The 19,639-nt window shown below is 42.4% G+C and overlaps 1 protein-coding gene across 3 annotated transcripts in view; it reads right to left on the bottom strand.

Moving 5' to 3' along the window:
* Positions 1-5: 5 nt before the first annotated feature.
* Positions 6-19,639, bottom strand: part of LOC132484170 (uncharacterized) — a 70,569-nt gene continuing 50,935 nt past the window's right edge. The window contains exons 1-4 of one of the 3 annotated variants that reach the window (XM_060090396.1): positions 10,330-10,454; positions 6,618-6,753; positions 4,630-4,721; positions 6-224 (exon numbers count right to left, since the gene is read on the bottom strand). In XM_060090396.1, the coding sequence (XP_059946379.1) occupies positions 6-212 (207 nt within the window). In that variant the 5' untranslated portion in view covers positions 213-224; positions 4,630-4,721; positions 6,618-6,753; positions 10,330-10,454. Of the gene's footprint in view, positions 225-4,629; positions 4,722-6,617; positions 6,754-10,329; positions 10,455-19,639 lie in introns of those variants that run through there. The other 2 variants (XM_060090397.1, XM_060090398.1) reach the window with 2 other exon arrangements.

Raw genomic sequence — 19,639 nt, 5'->3', positions numbered from 1 at the left:
CGGGCTCACCGAGTTCCTCTCGGGCTGCAGCAGAAACAGCTGCTGAGGACAGCGGCAGTGGCCCACTGCTTGCTGGGCGAGTCCCTTAGCGCTGGCCACCTGCACGCCTTTTTCCTCTTTGTTTTTCTCCGCTTTGGAAGTGGGTCCTGTCCCCTTGCGGCTCCAGCATTCTCTGGGTGTGTGCCTCCTGCTGCCAAAGGAAAATCTCGCATCTCCAGGGCACACTGGGAGCAAAAAGAGCAAAAACAGAGACATCAAACACCCTTACAGCAGGACCAAGGCTAAAGCACTGCCAACTTGATGGTGCAGATCTAGATGGTTCCTCAGCTTCCATCAGGGTTAAAGGAAAGGGAGATGTTCATATTCTGGCCAAAAGGCCCTGGTGCTTAAGCAGCTGAAGAGTGACTAAGACTTTCTGCCAAGCATACAAGCCTCCCACCCAAGCTTCGTGTACCAGGCATTTGTAAGCAGATAAGAAAGACATTTTTATCTTTAGCCATATATCTTCCCTTACCTTTCTCTAGGTCCAAATACAAAACCCTCAAAAACCTGGGTTTTTCTTTCTTCAAAACAATGCTTTGAAACCACTGAGTACTCCAAATCCATAGCAACTATCTGGTGTTTCACCTCTGATGGCTCTGAAATGTAACCAACCCATCCCAATTTCAAACCATGAAACAAATTACTCTCTGTTTATATTCTCAGGGCCTCAGGGTGGGGAGACATTAAAGGAGGTACTTCTGAAATCAACTATGGAGCCAATACCAAATACAATCAGTTCTGTCCCCTGATTTCTATGATCTTTCTACTAAATTATGCTGAGTACGTGTCCTGTGTTCTCACTGCTTAATGACAGGAGCTGTAGGCATGGGTAAGCATGGGAATGATCCATAATGCGGAAGGTAAAAGAACATCTTTGAAGGCTAAGATATTTTTTGAGCCAATTTGCAAGGCTAATTTGAAGCATAAAGGTCAAGAAAATATTCCCAAACCTAGCCAGAGAACAAATGAGAAAGCCCTTTATTTAGGGAAGCCTAAACTAGTTCAGGGAAAACCAAGATACACTTTCAGTCACTGCTCCTTCCAGGGCAGTTCCAATGTGGCTTTTTGGTAACCACTGTCCCCCAACACCTCCCACTCTACCTTCTGGTATCTTACCCATGGGGTATAGGATTGAATGAGGATATTAGATGCAGGATTAGTGGCTAAAGAATCAAAGGGAGTTAGAAGTAGCTTAGGTGTTACATACACTTTGAGAGGCTCAAGAACTGGACTAAAATTGGGAGGGTCCATTATATTCTAGGACTTGGCACTGAATATGATCATTGTCAAGTGTTAGACGTCCATTTCTTCATTTAGAAATTTGCAACAGTCCCAGCGATTTTACCTGAGACCGTGAAAGGAATTTATGGAAGTTCTGAGTGCATACAATCACATTTTTTTCTTTTAAATGAAGAAGTCAGGAAAAAGAACTAGAATACAATGTTATGGAATGTTTTATGCTGACCTTGGGAGAAAGCATCCTAAAAACATTTTGGTCTTGATTATATTTAAGGTTGTATGTTTATCCCCCACCACCTTTAGCTTTTTTTTTTTTTCCAGTTTAGACTATAAAACTGATTGTGGTTGTCAAGTTCAACATAATATATGATCATAAACCATACTGTAACCTCCCACTAAACATCGGGAATCACTGGTAAAACAGAAGTAGTAAATGAATCTTGCATGGACAAAGCCATCAGAAAACATTTACCTCAGGAAAAAAAAAAGAAGTTATCACCTATATAGTCCCCTTCTGTAACTTCTTCTGGTACTTTCTGTCTGCATCACACATTCTAGCACTCAATCATATGTCAAATTGAATAGTCCCATGTGTATTTTTTATCTCCCTATGTAGACTATGTTCTTTGAAGACAAGAACCTTGCTTTACAGTTCTTCGGTTTTTCTATAATACTCAGCATGATGTACTAAGAATGTGGTTGGACTCTTGGTGATGTACCCAGCTCCTCTCAGAGCAGAAACACCTGGCACTTGTGTTGCACTCTCCTTCCAAAGAAACTCTAAATATATTACAAATATCAAATCACCTCAATCTGCCAGGCATTTCTGATGAGCTGGTAGCAAAGATTATTTCTAATAATAATAATCAACGGCATTTTACAGATGAATGGACGGAGCACACAGGTGTGAATGGGCTTCTCCCAGGTTTCGCATCAGTGCTCTCTGACCTGCTCTTTCCTCTAAGCCATCTCCTTACCATTACTTTATGGGTGAAGAGACAGCACAGAAGGCTGAAACAAGCTTCTGGGCTCACCTAGTGATGGGAATAAAATCCAGGTGTTTTAACCCCTAATCCAAGGGAGTTGTTGAAATAAGTCACCCTAGCTTTAGCCTGACACCAAAAACAACCAAGCAAGTAATCTGCCAAGTATCTTATCATACAACCCCAAAGAATAAAATGAGACCCTTTCAGCTCCTACATTTTCAGTTTAGTGCTCAAATGTTTACCTTTAAGGACTAGAAAAGATCTTCCACAGAATGGTTAATTGTAGCCAGAGTGAGATATTTCCCCAGTATAACTAAATCTCCTAACTCTAAGATCTGCTTATATAATTTTTCTCTCTTTTCTTCTTAAATAATACTTAAAATTTTTACTATGTGTACATACTAACTCATTCACAACAACCACAGAAGGCAGGTCCTACTACTATCCCTATTTTAGAGATAAGGAAACTGAGGCTCTGAAACAGTAAGTAATTTGCCCAAGTAAGTTGGGTCGCACCCCAGTAAGTGGTGGAGCTGGCATTCAGCCAGACACGCTGGCCATGCTCTTTATCACTGCAGTGCCTGGCTAAGCATGGACTTGGTGGACAAGGTGAGCCAGTACATAGAAAATGCTTAGCAGCACAACATAAACATTCAGGTTAACCATGACTACTGCCATCCTCTAGCAAGCTCACTCACCTATCCTGCCTAATAGCACTTCTTACCTTCGCCGTCTCCAACCATCCTCCTCCTCTCCTACTGCATGGCCTTGCCCAGGACTTAACAGGGATAAGAGAAGTCACCAAGCAGGATTCCTCACCACCAAACCTGTAAATCTCTTTTTATCAGTACCTACCCCATCTTTGTTCCCTATTAATGAAACCGAAAAAAAAGCCCACTTCTCCCCAAAGGTCAGTCCTACCACAGGTGGTCTAGGTCCCATCCCTTCCAGCTTACTGAGCACCTTCACTCTCTCTGGTGGCCACCTCTCTATGTCCTGCATCTCCTGGATATTTCCAACCAGCTTTCAGACAGGTTGTGGTATCTTCCAGATTAAAAAAAAAAAAAGGGCCTCCCTGGTGGCGCAGTGGTTGAGAGTCCGCCTGCCGATGCAGGGGATACGGGTTCGTGCCCCGGTCTGGGAGGATCCCATATGCCGCGGAGCGGCTGGGCCCGTGAGCCATGGCCGCTGAGCCTGCGCGTCCGGAGCCTGCGCGTCCGGAGCCTGTGCTCCGCAACGGGAGAGGCCACAACAGTGAGAGGCCCGCATACCGAAAAAAAAAAAAAAAAAAAAATTAAAGCAAAACAAAACCAGCTCTGGCATTCTATTCCCCTTTGGAGCCAAGATTCTCTACCAGAGTTGATAAGACACAGTCTTCAGTTCCTTACTTGCCATTCACCCTTTAACCATTTTAAACCAACTTCTAACCACAGATCACAAAAACCATGACTTTTGTTAAGGTCACCACTGACCGCTTTTCTAACCTCATCTTACTCCATCTCGTAGACTCTGCCAGTTGATCACTTCCTTCTTGAAACTCCCCTCTCTTGGTTCCCATAATACCACACCTTCCCAGTCTTCTTCCTTCCCTTCAAGCCACTCTTCATCTGCTTCCTTTGCTGGCCCTGCCTCTATCCAATCTCTACAATTTTGAGTTCCTCACGACTCTACCCTGGGGCATCTTCTCTTCTTATTCTATAAGTTCTTTACATGCCAACAACTCCCAAATTTCCATCTCCGGCTCAGCTTCTGCTCTGCTGACCTGTATACACAACTGCCAACTTGACATCTCACTAGATGTCTGAAACCTAACAAAGACAAAGATGAATTCTTCATCTGTATATAGCCTCCCTCCCAAAAGTATTTTCCCTTCAGTTTTCTATGTTTTAGTAAACGGCACCTTCATCCACCCAGCTGCTCATGACAGAAATTTGGAGTCATTCTTGACACCTCTCTTCCTCACCCCTAACCTTCCATATCAAGTTGAATATTTTTGCTGAGTGAAGAAAATCTCAGCTTCAGTGTTTCTTCTTCAGAGAGAAAGGATACTGTAAAGCCACTAATCTAGACGAAATTCTCCATTACACTCTTTTCATAGCATCCTGTGTTTTTCCTTCACAACATTTCCCACGTTGTATGATTATGTGATCATTTGCATAACATTCATCTCTCATGCTAGGCTCCATGAAGGCAGGGATCAAGACTGATTTGTTCATCCTTGTATTCTTAGCACTTACTATAGTGTCTGACATGTGCTATTTGCTCCAAAAATATCTGTTGAATAAAAGTTGAAGCTTTTCCCCAAGATCATCTTTCTAAGCCAGGCATGCTTTCTAGTGCTATCATCCATCAGGCTACTCACCAAAACCCCAAGGGTCACGATACAGCAGTGCTCATCCTGGAGGGGAGGAGCTTGCGGAGTCCAGGAACCCCTGTCTCAAAGGTGACCCTCACCTGGATGAGGATAAAATAAAGAAGAAGAGTTTCTAAGTGATTAAAAAAAAAAATCGATAGTATCATTTTGTTACTATCTTAAGAGAAGAACAGGTTTCCTATTCATTCTAGAGTATTAGCTTAAGAGGAAGTTATCACCTCCCATGTAAACAGAATCACCTTCCAATTATTAAAGGGTATATTATCCACTCTGTAGATATCTCAAGGGCCTTGTGACTTTCCCTCCTTCCCAACTGCATATTTTCTTTTCAGAAACTGGAAAAATATTAATATTTTAATAAAATCAATTTTTCTACTTTTCTGAACATTTAGTAGGAAAAAAACCCTCACATTTTTGCTTCTTCCCATTCCTAATTAGTACAGAGAATTGAGAGCTGACTGTAAAGGTGAAAGACTCAAAATTCCAGATACACTTTTCAATTCACAAAGTGCACACCATTCACAGTTCCTCCCTACTCTCAACTGTAACTCTACACGGCAAGCATGCAGCAAGATAATTTATTTTCACATACTTTTGGGGGAACATATGACGAACAACAGGACCATATGATTTCCTTTGCTTGACAGCCTACTGTGTGTGAAATGCTATACTGACTTGAGCTAGATAATTCAATAAAACACTAAGTAACTCACCAGGCAGAACAATTTCCAACATTAGTCCTTGTAAACTAGAATTATAACACCAAGCCTCCCCCTTTGCCCAGAATTTATAGTTTTGAAATGGCAAGGAAGAACCAAGTTCCAGATTGTCCTAAGGCCAAATTATTTAGGAATCTTTAAAAGGAAGCTCTATAAGGTTACCACAAAGTTGTAAATAAATTCACAAATTAGTCTAACTTAGGTCAGAATCACCTCTACAATTCCGATTTCAACTCTTCCAATGATCCTTTTCCACTCTCCTGCTCTAAGAAGTCAAGTTTATTACAACTATGTCATGTTTAACAAATTTCATTTCTATGCTATGACCACTACACCATAAAAGGCATAGTATCAAACTTAGAATGTGGAACTAAAAGGCCTCAGGATTCCATTCCTAGCTCATTCTTAACTTCTGGCATGCCAACTACTGAAAGGCTTCCTCTCAGAAAAAGCACACAATAGGAAGAACCAATCTTTCCCAAACATGTGGTAAAAAGAAAACTATACTATGGACTTATATAGAAAACTTTGGTCCAAACAAAATGCTAATATATGTTTTCATACTCAAAGAGTAAAAACTCACCTACTGTCCTTCAAGCTAACAAACTTTAAGCAAGCAAATAAATTTTATCAAGCTCAAGAGTTTCGACAGAATTTAACCATTCAAAAATGAATGTCATCTATCATCATTTAGAGTAATGGTTACCCAAAGTAAAATGTCAGCACAAATATCCCTTCTTTGTGAAATTTTCCTTGATTCCAAACTATCCCCAGGAATGTCCTCCATGGTCCCACAGCATTACATTCATGACACTATTAGAACACTTTAAAAATTGTATCCCTGTTATATATAGTCAGGGAACCCCCTGAGGAAAGGGTCATCATCTCAGGGCCCAAAAGAAACTCAATAAATGCTGGTTGATTCATGTATTATAATGAGCTTGAGGCTTGTGTATTGCTACTCTTGCCTCACATTCATACAAATCAATGATGACACAATAAATACTTGTTTACTTCTTACCATCTGCCTTTCCTAGGAAATAATTTATTGCAGAAGTCCCTGTTCATAGGAAAGTACAAGGTAATTGCACTTACAGTTATGACTTGCATTTAACTTGATGACCTCTGCCTTGGGAACTGCTACAGTAATGAACAAATATAGTTTTAACTTACAAGAGACCCTACAGAAGCAGAAACAAAATCCAAAATGCACAGACTGAATCACAGAAGTTACGTGCTCATCATCGGGCTCTTTACCTTTCAAGATGTCCAATTTGCTCTCTCTTCTAACATTGGGACACAGAGGAACTTTCCAAGAGTGATCTCTGCCTCCCAAACAGAAAGGAATTTTTAGGTCAAAGTGGAGTAACACCAGCTAGTCCCACATTCAGTCCTACAGGAATGAGAAGAATGGAAAAGTTCATAGCCCATCACACCATGGGCAAAGAAAACCACCCATTCCCCAATGCTCTGGGACCAAAACAATATTTGGAGGAAGGAATAGTAAGAAAATAATTAGGTCAAAAATGGGGAAGGAAGGCAAAACCACTAAAACTCAAAATGCAAGAAGCTGGAGCACTATAGCCTACTTCTATCCTATTGAAGACTGGGAAGTTTAGAAAAGCAAAATCCATCAGGTACAAAAGCCTCATTCTAATCACTGTTTTTAACTTTCTCCCTAACCAAGAACAGTTACCACAGGTTGTAAAATAGACTTTTATTTCATATCTTCTCTATGCCCTTGTTCTTAGCATGGTGAAGATGCTGAAAAAAAAATACATTACAAAGCTTAAAAGGCAAGTGGCCATTAGATAATTCAACTTTCAAAAATCAGCTGGTCTACAGCAGGACCTCTTAACCTGGGATCCAGGACCTCTTAAGGGGTCTCTGGAGAGACTTAGGAGGGGTGGCACCTGTGAACTTGGCTGGCGAAAATTTTGATCTTCATGCTCACTAACCTCCAAGTAAAAGCACCACCTTTAACTGTGAATGTAGGTTACAACCCACAGTAGTATTAGCAATCCCCTGACTATGTCACCAAGAGGAACCACAAAACACTTCACATCACATTACAGTTGTTGCAGATCTCTCAACATAATATTTACACTCATCACTACTTCAAAATTATAGTATCAATAGGCCTGAAGCTACAATTTGTTATTTAATGTGTTATAAACATACAAACTACTGTATTACAATTGTTTAACAGTTTGATAACTGTTTCCATGTCATTTGTAATTCTATATATTTTATGTTATACATTTAAAAAACATGATTCTCAGAAGGGGTCCTATGCTTCATTAAATTGCCAAAGGAAAACATGGGACATAGAAGATTAAGAACTTCTGATCTAGAGCACATAAAGTTTCTATAGACCCTAACATAGTCACCAAGGCAGACAGACAAGTAAGTCATTCCATTAGCAGTACTTCATAGTTGAAGAAAATTAAGCCACCGGGAAGCCAAGTAACATGTCCAAGGTCACACAAATTTAGAGTCAGCATCAGCCTAGGTTAACACTCACAGCGTGTACAGTCCCACTCTCTCATGGGGACCTTTGCTTACATTTCTACAATTGTCATCACTATCCTGTTTTACCACTAAATGGGGAAGAGGTATCACCTTTCAAAACTAATATAAAACCAAAACCTGGACAACAGAACAAGGTAGATGTATAAGGTACTCCTTTTTGTTCCTTGATCAAGCATGCTGCTGTAATTATTACAGAAGCTGAATTTGGTCTGTTCCAGAGATAGCAGTTTTTTACAAGTGAGAAAAAAGTTGGGCTACGTAAACTTTCATTCCCAGAAGTGTCCAAGGCACTGTGCAGATAAGCATTAACTTGTTAAGCGCTGCAATGCATTGTGAGTGGTCAGGGCAGTGGTATCCCCACTTCATAAATGGGAAAACTGGAGAATAAATATGAGAGATTTGTTTAAAGTCACACATAAGTCAATGGTAAAACCAGCTTCCTGCTTCCAAGTTCAAGGCTCTAACCACTATACCAGATCACCATGATCAAATATTTAGTTGATTATAATGCTTGTGAAACCTCTGTACTTTTTTCCCCTACAAGCCGGAGAGCATTTTCTTTTGATCCACGGGAGCAGACACACTTCTGAAGGCTATGGGAAAAATACCCCATAGAATAAATTCCAAAGTACGTAAGTGCATTTTCATCTAAGAATCCAGGTCAGGAATCCTTAGCTCAGGAGCCAAGTTACTACATAAAACCTGCCTTATAAGAAGAGAACAGTATGGAAATTGTTCCTTCATCTTTTAGTCAATGACCTTCTTATCGATCTACCGTTATGTTTAGGAACTATTATCATCTTACATTCAACACTGTTATTACAAAATAATATTCTAATGGTTCAATACCATTAGATCCTAGATTCTAAAACTATGAAAGGTCATCCTTATCTTAACTCTGCATTAAATTTTCTCTTCTTATCCAAACCGCTAATTAATGGAATCCTCATTCCCCAAAGTATCCTTATGCCATCTAACTGCTTTTATTAACCCATTCCTGTGTTTTACAGATTGGGTCTTTTTCAATAGTTAGTAAGGAGGTCTTTCTTAAATTTGTACTTAGGACCATAACATTGTTCACACTAAATCCTTGTTAAACCTTCCCATATCATTAGTATCCAGTCAAAAACCAAAATCAACAGAACAACCATGTTGTACAATCTCCATGAAGAGTGAAAAGTTCTTGTCTACACAGGAGTCTTATCTACCAATATTCATTTGCACCCCCTACCCCTTACTCTCAACTACTTATCCTTCCTACCTGCTAATTCTGATTCATCACTTTGTGCTCAGTGTACAAGAGTCCAGATCTCTGAACTAAGAATAAACACTTAATTCTTGAATACATCAAATGCTAACAAATACTCCATCACACACCATTGATCAAAACGTAACTCTTTACACAGCCACTCAATCATTTTCCCACTAAAGTCATTGCCAGGGATCTGTCCATGTCTGCCCTAACCACAGTCTAACTCTGCACCAATTCTACCCCACCTTAGTCTCTCGCTACCAACACATAGTTATGTCATTTCTCTACTTTGTTTAGTAACTTTAATAGTCCCCAACTGTCTGCAATCTAGGCTCTAAGTCACTCCTCTCTATCACAGGGCAGGGCTCTGGAGGACAGATTTCAGGCCTCCTCCTTCAGGCTTGGGAGCCTTCACCTAAGGCCCCCAGCAACACTGTTAAGGCCTCTGGCCCTTCCCTCTGAACATAATAACCGACCCTGCTGTTTTTTCCTTGGGATATCTCCATTTCACCAGGCTCGCCCAACACTAACCAGTGACATCTTAATAGTCTTTGCAACTTTCAAAGGTTAATGGCTACAGCTCCACTTTGGAAACCACTGGTGTGTCCACGACCCCCACAATGACTCAGTGACCTAGACATCCCCACCTCACCTGCTGGGGCCCGTTACTACATGAACATTCTTCTTCGCTTTCACTTCCCCCCAACCCTCCAACAAGTCACTGGCCTGCAAAGTCCCCTGTACTTCACTATCCATCTCCGGGGTCTAACAGACCCCACCAGACTCAACTCGAATTCCCTCATTTAGCTCTCCATCTCGCCGTTCGAATGCCCCTTCATCCCAGGACCCTGGGACCGTCCCATCTCCTCGTTTAGTCTCTCCAAGCACCGCCTGGGACACAACCTCTAAAAAATAAACCGAGAGATGCCTACGTCTCTACCCACCGCTCACTGAGCGGTGGGCAGAGGACGCCCCCCCATCTCCCCCTACAGGTTTCTCTAGACTCAACTCTAAATCTACGACCTCGACCCCCACCGCTTCTCTCCCCTCACCCCACCCCCCCAGCCCTTCGCGGCTTTAGCTACCCCTGCCCTCAAACCCGCTCAAACCACGCGGACGCGGACCCGGCCCCCCCACCCCCGGCTTCGGTCCTTCCCCTCCCCCTCCCCCTGAGGTGCCACTTACCCCCAAGGCAGGAGTGGGGGAGGGGAGAGGAGGAGCAGAGTAGGGGAGGGGGCTTCGGTCCGGGGCAGCTCTCAGCCCCGGGGGGCCGGGGCCCGGGCCAGCGGCAGCGGCGGCGCAGCGTCTCCCCCCGGCGGCGGCAGCGGCGGCGGCGGCGCCGTCCCACTCCCGCAAGCACACATAGGCTCCATTGTCCGCCGGCGCCTCCCCCTTTCCGGCACCCCCCTCCTGGTACCGCCCCTTCCCCCTCCCCTCGGCCCTCCCCCAGCCGCACCGCGCCACGAAAGGTACCGCCGGCCCCGCCTCGGACGCGAGCGAAGAAGTGCCCCCTCCCCCCGCCCCCCGGCCCCGGCGTTCCGCCCGGCGGGGGAAGGGGGAACGCCCCTCCCCGCCTCAGCAAGGGCCCCGCCGCCGGGAAGGGCCCGCCCCCCTCCAAGGGAATGTCACTTGTCCCCCTTCCGGAACGCGAGTAATGGTACCAACCGGCCGCTTCCTCCTCCCCCTCCCCTGCCTTCCCGAAGAGGCACCGCCCCCTTCGCCCCGCCCACCAAGTAGCCTCGCCTCCTCGACCCCGCCCCTCCCTCTAATATTTTACTATGGGGCCGCCCACCGCCGGCACCACCTCCTTCTTTGCATGGACACGCCCACCAGGTCCCCGCCCCAGTTCGTCACCCGGCCAGAGGTGACGCCTATTCCCCACCTTAAAGCGGCAGAGCCCCCTTTCTCAACTAAAAGAACCTCCCAAAAGGCCGGTGGGGTGGGAGGGGCGGCCACTTCTTTCCCGCACCTTCCTCCCCACGCACACACTCACCCGGACCTCCCCACCGCCTCTCGCAGCATTGGGAAGCAACCCAGTGGAAAAGGCGCGGAGGGGGGAAGGGCAGCGTGGAATTTGGCCATCTTTGACAGAAATACATTGGGAGCTGCCAAAGGAAGGGGTCTTTCCCTCACACTTCCCTGCTCTCCTGGTCCCGGCCTAGTCCTCAATCTTCAAGGCGACCCTCGCGCACCTCCAGGATGCGGTTCCACCCTGCCCCATTCCCTCTCCCGTCCCTTGTGTTCACCCCTCAATCTCTGCACTGTCTTTGCTGTTGCCGGCTTTCTCCCCTCCCAAGGGTGCAGGCCCCTCTTGGGGTTGAACTCTCCTCCACCTTCTCCAAAGCGCATTCTCGCCAGGTCCTGCAGATGCGTTGGCTGGTGCAGGGTTTCCCCTTCCTTATGGGGCCCGGCCCAACCCCGCTCACGCATCGCTACCTAGTGCCCATTGAGGACCTCTACCTAGATCCTCGAATCGCTTCACAACCGCTTTTTTAATCGCAGCATCACTTCCCTGATTTTTGGAAGGCCTGTGCTTTGGAGAGCTCAAAGCCCAGGCATCCCGGCACTGTCCCCTGTGAAGTGAGAGGGTAACCCATTAGACTGCACTTTTTCTTAGAAGGAAAAATGATGGCATCATGGTGAGCGCATGTTGCTGAATAAAGCTCAGATTCCCACTACTCCTGTTTTATCTTTGTGGCCCTTGTTGCTGCCCTGCCCAACTGTTATTACAGACCTGTCTGCTCCACAGCCCTCCCCAGAACACAGTGTTACATCTCTGTGTTTGTAGAGTCTTGATCTAAGATGTTTCTGCAACTATATGCACTGGCCCGGCAGCTTTTCTGAATCAGTTAAGCGAAGGCTGCTTATGTTATAATGTACTGCATATTCTCCCTGAAGATAGATGGAGGCAACATGGCCAAGAGAAGTAGATAAATTTTCTTCTGCTTTTGCTTCTATCACCATGGTTTTAACCAGGTACTTATCTCTATGTCACTTTCCCTGTCTAGAAAATAGGAAACCTTCCTTAGGGCAATCTTTTAACGAATGGTGCTGGTTGTAAAGGATGGTACAGGAGAGCCCCAAATGATAAAGCTTTAGAAACCATTTAAAACTGTAAGCTGGTCATGTAAGTTTCTATACCATGGCTCCCCAGCTTAGATTCTTTGAAAAACTGTTTTTTCATAGCAAGATGCTTTCTCTTTGTCTTCTGTTATAACTGAGCATATAAATAAAGAAAAAAGACAAAAGCAGGTATAAACAATATAAATTTAGGATCAATTGAAGGATTCCAAATGGGAAATAATTAAAATGCTTTCTTGTCAAGTTTTGGTGATAGAATATTTGATGAAACATAGTAGGGACCTCTGTAAAAGAAGGCAGGAGGAAAAAGTCAGGTATGGACATATGAAAAGACAACTAAATCCAGAAATACACAAGAAGCATTTGGGATTGCTAAGGTAGATGGAAAGAAGGGATTCACAGACTTATCTGTAAGAGAAAACCACTACTAAAATAAACTCTGGGCTGGGGTGCTCTGGACCAGATCACCTCTGCTCAGAGAGCTCAAAAAACAAATTCATTATAATAATGACACACATGCAAAAAAGTCTTAACCATTTTACTAGGCCTTACACTCTCACTTAACTTTGACACTTTATATGTGTCAAAGTTCGGAATTATTTATTTATTGAACCAGAAGAAAAAAGCAAATGAATATTAAATGTTCAACACTAGGCTAAAAGAGCAATAATACTGAGAATTTAAGCAAGCTGAAAGTCATGTTAATTTAGCTACCTTGCACATGGGATAGAAATGCACTTTAAAATATTATTTATTGTATTAAAATATTATTTATTGTAATGAAATAGTTTATCTATTTTTACTAGAATTTTTTCCTCTGAATTTTCTAACTTCCATGCATTTCCATCTCACTTGAGAAAGAATTCTATTTTGCTGTACAGGGATCTAGTACACTGTATATACATAAATATTAACGGATAATGATGAAATCATTGTTAAAAGCGTCCTATAAATAAAAGCTTCAAACTACTTCTGTCACTCTAGAAATTCTAAGATAAATCATTTTTTAAAATCCAAATGGTAATATTGTTAAAAATAAAAGCTTTCAACACTAAAGAGATCTGGGTTTGATTTTTTACTTTCTGAAATTTGCTTCTCATAATGATGATATGCACTCACTGTGATACAGACATGGATTGTATGTCTGGCTTCTTAGTTCTTCAAGTAACCACAGCATCTGTTATTTAAGTGTGCCGCCAGTCTTTTCTACCTGTGAACTCCGCCTTCGAAACACTTTTGTTCTCTCAGCTCTTGATAAACGTATACCTAAATTTTAGGGTTGGAAAGAAACACCTCCTATTTTACAGACGAGAATTCTAAGACATAGAAGTTTAATGACTTCCCAAAATTATGCCCATTTTTAGGGACTAGAATTTAAGTCCAATACTCTACAGCACTGTTCTAACCTCCAAGGATTATTCATTCCTAACAATATTTACTATTGTAGGAGAGAACATGAAATTCTACCTTAGGAATGATGAGATCAAGACTCAGCAGGGTTGAACCCACTCAGCCATCTGCTGCTAGGTTTATAAGAGGCCCTAATAAATCCTTGCCTTGGTCAAAGCCCTTAGTTTGTCCACGATTTCCTGCTGCTTATACTGTTTCTTACCAATTCATCTATCTCATTGTCTAAAGCAAAACTGGCAAATTTCAACCCCAAAGGAATACTACCAAGATAGTCATTTATGACTGAAAATGAGGGGTTAGAATGGAATGGCATCTTGACTTTCACAGTGCTGTAGTAAAATAGTCAGGAAGGGATTTCTTCTTTAGGTTGCCCACGGAGGAGAAAAAAATCTCCCCATCCTAGCTTTCACCAGTCCATTTAAGCCAATGGGGAGTCCCAGAGCTTCATCCGTGCCAGGAAAATTGAGGGCTAAGTGCCTCTTTTGTAAAGAAAGAATCAAAATTCCCACCTCCTGCCTTCCTGCAGCTCCACCTGGGGCCATTGGCACTCTGATGTGAGCTTGGGTCTTGTTCTGTGTCCCCACATATCTGCTTTCCACAACCTGGGAATTAGAGGCACCCTATCTGTAAAAGCTCTGACAGATCTGTGATGTGACACTCAGATCCCTTTAGATGGTACCACCAATGTTTCTCCTTCACTTTCACACTCAAACCTACATGGTTGTGCCTCCTACCCTCATTGCCTGCCTTCCAAAAGTCAAGCTTTGTGACATTCAGCCCGCAAATTCCTGAGCCCTAATCGATTGATATATTAAATGCTGATCCCCTTCCCCAGCTTTCCAATTTAGCCATAGTCCATCATGGCTTAACAACCTGTGTGTTCCATGTGCTCTAACCATTTCTCCCCAGGTTTCTTGGTCTTCAGGCCTGTTCTTCACATCTGTCCTTACAGTCTTATGTCCCCTTCCCTCTTCAGTTTCCACTAATTTACTATTTCATTTCTTATTATTAACCTCTTCCCCAAGAATAATTCTGGGAAAGTATTTCTACTACTTCATTTCATTTTATTCTGCTAGACATTTCTCTAGGAATTTTGCCCCTCAGATACAACTATGTTATTTTTCCTGGGTTCTGCCTTCACTGCTGAACTCTTCCCACTTCCCACAATCTCTTCCCAGCCTTTCTGTGATTGGTACCCAACTACGGCAGCTTTGACCTCACCTGCATGGTTTGCATCCAGGTTGCTCTTATTAGCCACGTTGTCTTTTGGAACCCTTGACCACCCATCATCCCAGCAATGGAAATTCCTAAGGCTGAGATGTACCTACATTTGTTTCCACTCCTGGGCTGGCAGACATTACTAGAAAAAAAACATGAAAACAAGAAAATGGATCTCAATCAAATTTCAGGTGATGAAACTTCAATCGAACTTTATTAGTTTTTACTTGGCAATCCTTTTATGCATCCTCATTGCCTCCTATATCATTTCCCACAGCAATTATCCCAAATTTTATCCACTACTTCTCCTACATTGCAGGACCAACCTTGTCATCTCATCTCACCTCAGAAGGGTTTTGCTCAGTTCTCTCTCTTCCATTTACTTTCTCTTTACTTTAGTATCTTCAGTAAAATCTTTCGTACACAAGTACTCTTTTTTTCCCCTTTCTTTTCATTCCCAACTTATCCAAAGGGTAACCTACATTCTCTGCTACCACAATTCCTTTTCTTCCTCTGTAATTAACCCAACCACTTACCAAAATTCTTTCTCCAGTATGGCCAAACCTAATCACCAAATCCATCCAATGAATATCCTTTCCTTACTCTCTTACAGTTTGAATTCCAAGATACGATGATATTCTGGTTTTGTCTCCCTCCCCACCCCCCAACTTTATTGAGATATAATTGACATATAACTGTATAAGTTTAAGATGTACATAGAATGATTTGATATATGTATACATCATGAAATGATTACCACACTAAGTTTAGTTAACATCCATCATCTCACATAGTTACAATTTTTGTGTGTGTGATGAGCACTTTTAAAATCTACTCTCCTAGCAACTTTCAAATATGCAATACAGTATCGTTGGCTATAGTCACCATGCTGTACATTACATCCTCAGAACCTATTTATCTTATAACTGGAAGTTTCTACCTTTTGAATACCTTCACACATTTCCCCCAACCCTCTACCCTCTGCCTCTGGTAACCACCAATCTGTTCTCTGTTTTTGTGAGTCTGGGTTTTTTAGATTTCACATATAAGTGAGATCACACAGTATTTGCCTTTTTCTGACTTACTTCACTTAGGATAATGCCCTCAAGTTTCATCCAAGTTATGGCAAATGGAAAGATTTCCTTCTTTTCTATGGTTGAATAATATTTCATTGTGTGTGTGTATATATATACTATATATATATATATATATATATATATATATATATAGTATATATATATGCGCCACATTTTCTTTATTCATTCATCTCTTGATGGGCACTTAGGTTGTTTCTATGTCTTGGCTGTTGAAAATAATGCTGCAGTGAACATGGGGGTGCAGATATCTCTTCAAGATCGTAATTTCATTTCCTTCGAATAGATAACTAGAGGTCGGTCTTCTTTTTTTTTATTTTTAAATTTATTTATTTATTTTTGGCTGCGCTGGGTCTTCGTTGCTGTGCGCAGTCTTTCTTAGTTGCAGCGAGCAGGGGCTACTCTTCGTTACGGTGCGCGGGCTTCTCATTGTGGTGGCTTCTCTAGTTGCGGAGCCTGGGCTCTAGGCGCGTGGGCTTCAGTAGTTGTGGCATGTGGACTCAGTAGTTGTGGCCCACGGGCTCTAGAGCGCAGGCTCAATAGTTGTGGTGCACAGGCTTAGCTGCTCTGCGGCATGTGGGATCCTCCCGGACCAGGGCTCGCACCCGTGTCCCCTGCATTGGCAGGCGGATTCTTAACCACTGCGCCACCAGGGAAGCCAGAGGTCTGTCTTCTTTCTTGATTTTAATACTTCCTTGACCTGAACATTCCCTGAATGTTCCTTAAACTCCTTGGTTCCTTGATCTTTTCTGTCTCCACTTCTCCCTAGGATCTCTCTCTGTTTCACTCTCCTAACTTTAGCCATCACCTCTTTGCAGATGATCAACACATCTTCAGGTCTAGCTCAGGCCTCTCTTGAGCTTAAATCCTGTGTTTCTATCCACACAGCTTGCCCATCTAGAAGTCAGTTTAACACATCAAAAAACAAACTCACCATCTTTCAAAATTGTCTCACTTCTGAATTCACTGTCTCTCACTTCGGCTCAAAACGTTGGAGTAATCCTTACTCAAAGTTTCCAGCTGTCTATGTATTTTTCTCAATCACCAATGTCCACAAATTCCCACTTAAATCAATGTCTTGTTTCTGTTCCCAAGTTGAGACTGACTATTGTAATAATTTCCAAGTAGACATTCCTGCCTCCAGCTTTTCCCCCATCAGTCAATTCTCTATGCTCTTTCCAGATAGAGCTTCCTAAAAGACCTGTGTGTGTGTGTATATATATATATATATATATAAACATCATATATAATGATATATGATATCATATATCATATATGATATCATTATATATGTGATATAATTATCATAATATATATATAATATGTATATTATCATTTGTGCAGTACCTATTCGTCTCTAATTACCCTAGCCCTACTGGTTCTTCTGGGCCCAGCTAGGGCCCCTCTACCCTAACATCTCAACAATGTCGTATAGCAGGAACAATATTGGCTTTAGAGTCACCTGGACCTGGGTTTGAATATTGGACTGCATTTTACTGGCCAAATAACTTCAAACTTCAGTAGGAAAAAACGTTATTTATCCTTAATTTCAGTCGTAGATGTCTATATCACCAATTTTAGAACATAGCCTAGACACGCAAACTTTTAATGTCATCTACCTTCAATTGTAGTTGCCAGTCCTCCCCTATATCCTGAGAGCAGAATCTGACATCTCTTTGTGTTTTGCAGTCATTTAGTCATTGCTATATTTATTGAGCATCTACTAGGTGCAGGGCATCTTGAGGGGGACAAAAAATGAATCAGATATCCAATTTTGTCCTCAAAGTATAATTAGATTTATATGGAAGATTCATTCATTGGGAAAAAAAAAATTTTAGTAAATGCCTAATTTGTGCCAGGTATTGTGCAAAGTACTGAAGACTCAGATAAGAGGACATGTTCCCTGATGTTAGGATCTGGGATCTATCTAGTTAGGAATACTAACAAGTAAACATTTATAATCAAGTATAGTAAATGCTGTGATATGGATAAATACCAGGCGTTTGGGGCACACAGAGGAGGGGTATCTAATCCAGACAGCAGAGTCAGGAAATGCAATAAGACCTGAGTGGAATCTTAAAGAATGCGTAGGAGTCAGCCAGGCAAAGGACTCAGCAACGTGCAAAGGCTCAGCTGTGTGACAATGTATATAAATAACCACAATACAAGATAGAAAGTAATATAATAAATAAGTGGCAGAGCAGAGGTAAAAAGTGGCTGTCAGAGGAGATACATTATTGGGAGTTCCATGAGGTGAGCAGAAACTGCTTTGTGGAAGTGGAGGCATTTGAAGCAACCTGAAGGGTTCAGGGGTCGGGTTCAGACATGCCGTGGGGCCAGAGGCCTCTTTGCCTTCTCAGCATTCTATGCAGTGCCCTGTACACAATGGCACAGTGCCTTTGCTGTGATGATGGTGATGATTATGATGATGACAGTGATACCTAGGTTTTTCTCATGAAGTTGCCTCTTCCCTCTTCCCAGAATGTTTACAAGGGGAGACTCATGATTCAAAAAAGCCATTTCTGGATGGAGGGGCTCTCAATCAGACTGCCTAGCTTTGAATCCCAGCTCTGCCATTAGAGGGCTGTGCGACTCTAGAAAAATTACTTAACTTCTCTAGGGTCGAGTTTTTTCTTCCATAAAATGGAGTCATGATAGTATTTCCTCACAGGGTAGTATGTGGAACAAATGAATGACTAATGTAGATGTCTAGGAATAGTGCCTGGCATACAGTAAGTGCCCAATAAATGTTGGTTATTATTATTACATTTGTTCATCTCTGGATTATCCACAATGGGATTGGCCTTCGGAGAGATTTTAGGAGCACTAAAAAGGCCATCTCCTCAATACTTCACTTATTCTCACATCAAATCTCACTCACTGGTATCTCTTCAACTCTCCTAATACACTCCTTTAAACTCTATCATTAGAAATTCATACCTTTGGGGGACTTCCCTGATGGCGCAGTGGTTAAGAATCTGCCTGCCAATGCAGGGGACACAGGTTTGATCCCTAGTCCAGGAAGATCCCACATGCTGTGGAGCAACTAAACCTGTGCACCACAGCTACTGAGCCTGTGAGCCAAAACTACTGAGCCCACGTGCCACAACTACTGAAGCTCTCATGCCTAGAGCCCATGCTCTGCAAAGAAAGAAAGAACGAAAGAAAGAAAGAAAGAAAGAAAGAAATTCATACCTTTGGATTTAAGATGTCACTCCCCAATCCCTTGGGAAGGAACATAATAGGGCGTTTGCCCTGTTTTATTTTAATAATTTATCTGGCCAGACCTCTTTCTTTCTTAACTGCCAACTGTACTGAGGAAATATTATGGAGAAGAAAGAAAAGGCTAATTCTGAAGCTTGGAGAACCTTCCCCAGAAACTTAAGCTAGAAGGAGATACTCAGAGGGCTTTCTGAGGGCAGTAGGTCCTCTAGGATTGGAGAGAGAGGTGAGATAGGAGAGAGATGACAAGAAGTAATGAGGACAACAAAAACAAGGTCATTTGCATCAGTAAAGACAGGCTTTACTAACTTAACAAACAGTGCTGACCTCGACTTTGGAACTCTTCATCCACCACTCCTTTCTCCACTCTGTGCTGTGTTTTGGAATAAATCATTCTTTTCAGGATACATCTTGGTTCATATTAATGAAGGAGACTATACAGGTGACCAAGTACCCCTGGTTTTAAAATT

This window comes from Mesoplodon densirostris, chromosome 2, assembly GCF_025265405.1.
Source record: "Mesoplodon densirostris isolate mMesDen1 chromosome 2, mMesDen1 primary haplotype, whole genome shotgun sequence".
NCBI classification, from domain to species: domain Eukaryota; kingdom Metazoa; phylum Chordata; class Mammalia; order Artiodactyla; family Ziphiidae; genus Mesoplodon; species Mesoplodon densirostris.
This window is presented reverse-complemented; position numbering and strand designations above follow the sequence as displayed.